At 54.2% G+C, this 7,817-nt stretch overlaps 2 protein-coding genes across 3 annotated transcripts; one reads left to right on the plus strand and one right to left on the minus strand.

The window, feature by feature from the left end:
• Positions 1 to 44: 44 nt before the first annotated feature.
• Positions 45 to 5,624, plus strand: PCSK1N (proprotein convertase subtilisin/kexin type 1 inhibitor). 2 transcript variants are annotated; one of them, XM_060137427.1, is made up of 3 exons: positions 45 to 235; positions 4,438 to 4,910; positions 5,298 to 5,624. In XM_060137427.1, the coding sequence occupies exons 1-3, from the start codon at positions 128 to 130 to the stop codon at positions 5,488 to 5,490; spliced, it is 774 nt and encodes a 257-aa protein (XP_059993410.1). In that variant the 5' UTR covers positions 45 to 127; the 3' UTR covers positions 5,491 to 5,624. The 2 variants fall into 2 exon arrangements, with proteins under 2 accessions (XP_059993410.1, XP_059993409.1); XM_060137426.1 differs by having other exon boundaries at positions 46 to 241.
• Positions 5,625 to 6,840: 1,216 nt separating this feature from the next.
• Positions 6,841 to 7,542, minus strand: ERAS (ES cell expressed Ras). The gene has a single exon (XM_060137429.1). It carries the CDS (start codon positions 7,540 to 7,542, stop codon positions 6,841 to 6,843), a length of 702 nt encoding a protein of 233 aa, XP_059993412.1.
• Between the last annotated feature and the right edge of the window lie 275 nt (positions 7,543 to 7,817).

Genomic DNA, 7,817 nt, shown 5'->3' on the forward strand with positions numbered 1-7,817 from the left:
CGGGAGGGGGTGGGCAGGGTTCCCCGGCGTGCGCAGCCGCAGAGCACCGCATCCGTGTCCCGCTAGCCCAGGCGCTGCGCACTTGCCAGCCAGTCCGCCCGTCCGGAGCCCGGCTCGCTGGGGCAGCATGGCGGGGTCGCCGCTGCTCCGCGGGCCGCGGGCCGGGGGCGTCGGCCTTTTGGTGCTGCTGCTTTGGGGCTTACTCGAGCCGCCCCCCGCGCTCTGCGCAAGGCCGGTAAAGGTGCGACGCGGGTCGGGCGCGGGGTGGCGGTGGGGTGGAGGATGCTACCAGCGAGGGTCGGTGCCCGGCCTCTGGCTCCTCTTCTCGCTGGTCCTGCTCCCGGGACGTGCGGAGAGATCGGCCCGGGTGGCCGGGGGTCCAGACGCCAGTCTGTACCCAGGTCATGCCGGGGTTGGTCTCTTGGGTGTGCGGGTGGCAGTGTGCGGGGCTAGTCGGGCCACCGCACTCTGCTGGTCCGCCCGGGCTCGGCCCGCCCGCCGCCTGTGGCGCTGTCCATGGGACTAGCGCGATTTAAGGCAGGGGCATCGGTTTGTGTGCGCATGGTTTGTGTGCGCATGATGTGATGATAGGGACGTGAGGGTGTGCTCTCCCTGTGTGCGTCTTTTCATGTAAGGGCTTCCAAGCGTCCATACAAAGGTGCCAGTGTGGGTCTGGGTGTGCAGTGTGTGATGCTTCTGCGTGTGACTTTTCTCAGTGACACTCTGTGCTTGTGAATTCTATGGTAATGGCGTGACTTATGGGCGTGTCTTTCTGTGTGTCTGTGTGATCTTGTTTTTGTTTGGGAGAGAGTGGTCTTTGCACCCCTGAGTGCATATCCCATTTTGGTTCTGTTGAACTGAGTGACTAGGATTTTGTATGTGTGTTCACGAGGCTGTTCCTCCCTGCTTCTTTGTGGAGCTGTGTCATTGTGGGGAGAGGAGCCATGATGTCTCTTTCTGTGCTGCGTTATGTCTTTAAGGGTGGTGCTTGTTCTTGCATCTGGATGGCTTGGCGATTGTAACCGCATGAGCATCAGTGTGCATGAACATGTGCAGTTCCTTGCGTGTGGATGTGGCAGTGTTGAGTTGCATATGTGACATCTCAAGGCCTGTCAGTCCAAATGAGTGTGTGTGAGGCCATGACTGTGTGTGATTCCCCGGGGTGTCTGAGGGGTGGTGGGCATCAAGGGCACTTGGAGTACATCCTCTTCATGAAGAGTTCAAGGCTGTCTGTGTCAAGGATGGTGTTTTTCTTAATTAAATATTTTTATATATGACATAATACATTTAAACATATGTATATACAATGTGAGAAATAATGATAACCCTCTTGTGTACCCATTACTCAGCTTAAGAAATCGAGCATGACCAATCGTTAGAAGCCCCTGGGTGCCTCTCCCTAAGGCAGCCCCTCTCCTCCATAATTATCCTGTATTTTCTGTTAATTGATCCCTTACTTTTGTTTGCAGCTTATCACATATGTATGTATCGCTAAACAATATCTTGTCTAGTTTTTCCTCACAGAAATGGAATCATACTGGGTGTGTGGCTCCTGGTAGTCACTAGAGGTCACTAGGAAGTCATCAGGGTGTCTAGTAGTCGCAGGCAGTCTGCAGTGGAATTCTGTAACTTGCTTTTTTTTTTTTTTCCTCTACATTGGTTGTGAGATTCATCGCATTGAAGTATGTGGCTATAATTCATTTATTTTTATTGCTGCATTTTTTTTTTTTTGCGGTACGCAGGCCTCTCACTGTTGTGGCCTCTCCCATTGCGGAGCACAGGCTCCGGACGCGCAGGCTCAGCGGCCATGGCTCACGGGTCCAGCCGCTCTGCGGCATGTGGGATCTTCCCGGACCAGGGCACGAACCCGTGTCCCCTGCATCGGCAGGCGGACTCTCAACCGCTGCGCCACCAGGGAAGCCCATGCTGCATAATATTTTATCCCATGAGTATATCATGGTTTATAGATACATTCTCAATACGTCAGCAACAACATTTGGGTTGTTTCCAGCTTTTCTTTCTTTTTTTCCCTCCCTTCACTTTTATGTTATTACAAACAGTGCTGCTATAGTTCTTCATACACTTGTGTCCAGCAGTATATGTGCAAAAGCTAGTCTGAGGTGTAACACCCAGGAGTGGGGCGTAGGATATGTGCATCTTTTAAGACATTGCCAAATTGTTCCTCAAAGTTATCTTAACCATTGAGTTCCCAGCAGCAATGTATAAGAGCTTCCATTTTTTCTATATCCATGTCAACATTTGACATTATCAGACTTTAATTTTGGCAATCTTTTGGACGTATTCTGCATAGTGTATCTCACTGGTGTTTTAATTTGCATTTTTCCTGATTACTAATGAGGTTCACTATTTTTCATTTGTTTAGTAACTTTTTTGTTTTTTTTTCTTTAAAATTTATTTATTTATTTATTTATTTTTGGCTGTGTTGGGTCTTCGTTTCTGTGCGAGGGCTTTCGCTATTTGCGGTGAGCAGGGGCCACTCTTCATCGCGGTGCGTGGGCCTCTCACTATCGCGGCCTCTCTTGTTGCGGAGCACAGGCTCCAGACACGCAGGCTCAGTAGTTGTGGCTCACAGGCCCAGTTGCTCCGCGGCATGTGGGATCCTCCCAGACCAAGGCTCGAACCCGTGTCCCCTGCATTGGCAGGCAGATTCTCAACCACTGCGTCACCAGGGAAGCCCTAGTAACTGTTTTTGGTTCCTCTTTTGTGAAATACTTGATCATCAATTTTGCCTATTTTTATATTAGTTTGCTTTTCTCCTACTGCTTTTTAGGCATTCTCTGTTTATTGGACATTAATCCTTTATTGACTGTGCTACAAGCATCTTCTCCCACTCTGGTTTTACTTTTCGTTCTTTTTAGGATGTCTTGGGATAAAAAGAAATCCTTAATTTGAATGTAGTTAAGTTTATTTGTCTTTTCCTTTCCATTGTTCCCAAATTTGGATCACTTGTTCTTCCTGCACAGTTTATTGAAGGAGTTGGTCCTGTACCCACTGCTCTGCAGTGTCTCCTCTGTCGTAGCAAGTGTCAGTGTGTGTGGATCTGTTTCCAAGCTCTGTTCAATCCTATTCCTTCCGCTGCAATCGAATCTGCGGTTTAACTTGCCCATTTAATTTTTGATTTCATTAAAAGTGTTTTTCTAGATGTTCTAGATGTTTCTTTTTCAAATCTTCATGGTTATTTTAATGGTCATTAGTTCCTCTCTCATACTTTTTTTTTTTTTTTTTTTTTTTTTGCGGTACGCGGGCCTCTCACTGTTGTGGCCTCTCCCGTTGTGGAGCACAGGCTCCGGACGCGCATGCTCAGCGGCCATGGCTCACGGGCCCAGCCGCTCCGCCGCATGTGGGATCTTCCCGGACCAGGGCACGAACCCGTGTCCCCTGCATTGGCAGGCGGACTCTCAACCACTGCACCACCAGGGAAGCCCTCTCTCTCATACTTTTGATAGTCTTTTATTTCTTTAAACTTATTGAAATTGTTTCAAAACTGCCTGAACTGAAAATTAGTCACTGGGTAATTTATTTTACAGATAGACTTGCACACATGCCAAATGATATATGGACACGGTTATTCATCCCAACATTATTTATGAGAATAGCAAAAGATTGGAAACACCCTAAATGTTCATCAATTGGGGTGGTTAAATAAACTATTATACATCCATACAAAAGAGAATCAATACAGAAGAAAGGAAGGAAGAGAGAAAGGATGCTCTTAAGGTACTGATCTAAATATAGATTCCAAAAAGCAAGGTGCAGAACAGTCTGCTACCTTTTGGGTAAAACAAGTGGACAATAGGAATCTATAAAATGCAAATACAGGTTCCTGTTGTCCACAGCATTGATATAGAAAAATCCATAGCTGTCATATCTACCATCGCTACTCCTATGAAACAAACAAACAAACAAAAAAACCCTGGTCTTGGGCTTCCCTGGTGGCGCAGCGGTTGAGCGTCCGCCTGCCGATGCAGGGGACACGGGCTCGTGCCCCGGTCCGGGAAGATCCCACATGCCGCGGAGCGGCTGGGCCCGTGAGCCATGGCCGCTGAGCCTGCGCGTCCGGAGCCTGTGCTCCGCAACGGGAGAGGCCACAACAGTGAGAGGCCCGCGTACCGGAAAAAAAAAAAAAAAAAAAACCCTGGTCTTCAACAGCCCTGGGGCAAGTTCTGAGTCACTAGGAAATCGTTAGGGGTGGTGAATCTAGGGGTCTTTGGTGGTCCTAAGAGTGTCCAGAGATATTTGGGGGTCTCCATTGACCTTAGGGGTGTCTACTCATATTTGAGGGGCCACAGCGCCTTTGCTGTGGCAAAGATGCTGTTGGCATCTACGGATATTTGAGATCCACGGAGTCCCCCGGGTTGGGGGTCCCTGGCCTGACGGGCGCTGACGACCTCTCGCTCCCCACCTGTCTTCCCGCAGGAGCCCCGCAGCCTGGGCGCAGCCTCTCCGCCCAAGGCTGAGGCCAGCGCTCCCCGCCGCTTCCGGCGGGCAGCGACTCGAGGAGAGGCGGCGGGGGCTGTGCAGGAGCTGGCGCGGGCGCTGGCGCACCTGCTGGAGGCCGAACGGCAGGAGCGGGCGCGGGCTGAGGCGCAAGAGGCTGAGGATCAGCAAGCGCGCGCCCTGGCGCAGCTGCTGCGCGTCTGGGGCGCACCCCGCACCAACGACCCGGCGCTGGGCCTGGAGGACGACCCCGACGCGCCGGCCGCGCAGCTCGCCCGAGCCCTGCTCCGCGCCCGCCTGGACCCCGCCGCCCTCGCAGCCCAGCTTGTTCCCGCCCCTGCCCCCGCCCCGGCACTCAGACCCCGGCCCCCAGTCTACGACGACGGCCCCACGGGCCCAGACGCTGAGGACGCCGGCGACGAGACGCCGGACCTGGATCCGGAGCTGCTGAGGTCCCCCCCACAAGGGGTGGTCGGGGCGGGGGAGGGCGCCTATATCCCGGGAGGAGGAGGGCGAGGAGCGGCGGGGGCCTGCTTCACGGGGTGGAGGTGCGAACACCTAGGTCCTGGAAGCCTGGGAGGGAATTTTCTAGTCCTGGACCTAGGGTGTGGAGGCAGAGATGCCTGGCCGGCTTCCTTCGTCCGAATGGGAGGGGGGGAAACTATAGTTTCAGGGATGGAAGGCGGAGACATCTGTCTCCAGGAAGCAGTGGGATGCCTGGGTGGGAGGAGGCTGCCAGGTCCCCAGGCGGTCCGGGGTAGCGGCGCTGTCCAGGTCCGAGGGCCGGGGCGTTGACGCACGGACACGTCCTCACTGCATTCCGCTCTGCTCCCCTGCAGGTATTTGTTGGGGCGGATCCTCGCGGGAAGCGCAGACCCCGAAGCTGTGGCTGCCCCGCGTCGCCTCCGCCGAGCCGCTGACCAGGACCTGGGCCCTGAGGTCCCCCCTGAGGGCGTGCTGGGGGCCCTGCTGCGCGTAAAGCGTCTGGAGACCCCCGCACCCCAGGCCCCAGCGCGCCGCCTCCTGCCCTGAGCACCGCCTGGATCCTGCGCGTACTCCGGCGGCCCAGGACCGCCCCGCCCCTGACACCCCGACAGCCACTGTTGCTGCCCTGGAACCCCAAGATCCCCACCCCTGACCCCACAATAAATATGATCTGAAGCAACTATGTGCTTGTTTGAGTGGCAGTGTCTAGGGGGACGGTGGACTGGGTGGAGATTGCTGCCCTCAGACGAGGGAAAAGGGGCCCCTGCCCTCCATCCTGCACTTTTGAGACAACCCCTGCCTCAGTCTTCGCTTCTCCTCACTGGGGAGATATCCATATGGACAATGGCAGTGCCCACCCAGATTCTGTGCCGTTTCTAGGCCTCGCTTGGGAATGGGGAGCCCAGAAGGCTTTGAAGCCACTTTCAGCGGCATCTTCTGGGGGTCCATCCTCCTGGGGACCAAGTGGTGGCTGTTTGTGCGGCATGTGAGTAGAGCTTGGGCGGTGCTGGCACGGCCACTTGCACACATGAGCCCCTGCCTCCTGATATGGGGAGGGGCTACCAGCAGGAAGAGAACCAGAGTGGGCTGCCACTCCCGGCCAGGGGTCAGCCCTCCCAACACCATCACCTCCTGGCATGGAACTCTCTGGGCCTTGAGAAAGTGTATTAGTCAAGGTAGGAGGATAGGATGTATTTTGTTAGTTTGATATGTAATGTTTAGTTATATAGTATAGAAGCCACTCTCTCTGTACTCTTACCCCAGCCCTGAAGGTATTGGGAGTTGGCGTGGTAACTGGTTTGTGGTCATGGCCTGTGCACTGGCTATTCCCTCTGTCCCTAGTTATCCACAAGTTTTTGCCCAAATGTCACCTACTCAGTAAGGCTTTCCTTGACCTCCCTGTCACTCTATTCCTTTGCCCGCCTTTAATACATAGCCTTATGTTATATCTACAAGTGCAGGGATTTTTAGTGTCTTGCTTGCCTCTATATCTTTTGTACCCAAAGCAGGGCCTGGTACACAGGGGTCTCCCCCACATTTCTTGAATGAAATAATTCTCACAATTCAAGTAACATTCTCCCCAGTCTCATTCCCACCCACATAACACTTGGCATGGAGGCAGGTTTGAAACCTAAGAACACTATTTAATTTTGCACAAAATCAACTTGACATAATATATAACCAACGCTACGGCCCCACATTGCCAAAAAGCCCATCACCAAAAGAAAACCTCCCCAGGAGAAGGGTCCATCTATCCCCAGTACACCGACAGTGTCCCACACAGCTAGTTGCTGGGGTCGGGGAGCGGGGTGGGGGGGGCGGGCGGGGGGGCGGGTCTCAAGTGAAGGAACCACCACCCTGGTCTGGGGGAGGGTCCACTTTTCTAGACCAAGAACTTCAGGCCACGGAGCAGCCACAGCGGCACATGGCCTTCTGGTGCCGGCCTTTATCCCCACCTGGCCCTGCCATGGCCTCCTTTGCCATGGCCTCCCGGACTCTTTGGATCTCATGGATGAGCAGGGAAAAGGCCTCCTCCACACCTTGGCGTGTCTTGGCTGAGGTCTCCACAAAAGGGGCCCCCCAGCTCTTTGCAAGGGCTGCAGCAGCAGCACGAGCATCTCCGGTGGTGGTCACAAGGTCACACTTGTTGCCCACAAGGACGAGGGGCTGGGTGTGGTGCGGGCCCCAGGTGGCCCGCATCTGCTGCAGCTGGGCTAGAGACGAGGGGTCATCGAGGGCGAAGACACCCAGCACACCATCCCCAATCGCCACACACTGGTCACGCAGGGCCCGATGAGTGGCCTGCCCCGCCGTGTCCAGCACATTCAGAATGCAGCCTCCGTGGTCCAGGGCCATCTCCTTCCAGTAGGAATCCTGGATGGTAGGGTCGTGGTCTTCCACGAAGCACTGGTGGTTCAGCTGGATGGTCAGCGCGCTCTTTCCCACGCCACTCGCGCCCACTACCACGGCCTTGTACTCAGGCAGCTGCTTGCCAACACCCCTGGAGGGTGCCCGAGCCCTGTGGCTCTGCTCCTGGGAGCTAGGGCTCCAGGTGCCCAGGCCCAGATCAATCATGCTAGGCTTTGTTGGCAGCGCCATGGCCCCAAGTGGGCAGCTCAGGGAAGAGATGTGGACAGCAGGCCCTGCAGGTGGAAAGAGAAGAAAGACAATGGGGGTGGGGGGTTTGGAGGTTAGGTGAGACCATTTAGGGGCAAGGGGACAGCTGGGTGTCATCGAATCAACATTTATTGAGTGCCTAGTGTGTGCTAATCACCTAATATACTATAATACATTATTTATGTTGTTTATTCTCTCTCACTCCCTTTTACAACATAAACGCTGTGAGATTTTAAAAACAGCTTAATTAATTTATA

Source organism: Lagenorhynchus albirostris, chromosome X (genome assembly GCF_949774975.1).
Source record: "Lagenorhynchus albirostris chromosome X, mLagAlb1.1, whole genome shotgun sequence".
In the NCBI taxonomy this organism is placed as follows: Eukaryota; Metazoa; Chordata; class Mammalia; order Artiodactyla; family Delphinidae; genus Lagenorhynchus; species Lagenorhynchus albirostris.

Excerpts from the sequence above, each read along its gene's own strand:
- ERAS (XM_060137429.1), bottom strand. The coding sequence starts at position 7,542 with ATGGCGCTGCCAACAAAGCCTAGCATGATTGATCTGGGCCTGGGCACC.
- PCSK1N (XM_060137426.1), top strand. The coding sequence starts at position 128 with ATGGCGGGGTCGCCGCTGCTCCGCGGGCCGCGGGCCGGGGGCGTCGGC. Across the intron at positions 242-4,437 it reads TCTGCGCAAGGCCGGTAAAG|GAGCCCCGCAGCCTGGGCGC; the intron begins GTGCGACGCGGG and ends GTCTTCCCGCAG. Across the intron at positions 4,911-5,297 it reads CTGGATCCGGAGCTGCTGAG|GTATTTGTTGGGGCGGATCC; the intron begins GTCCCCCCCACA and ends GCTCCCCTGCAG.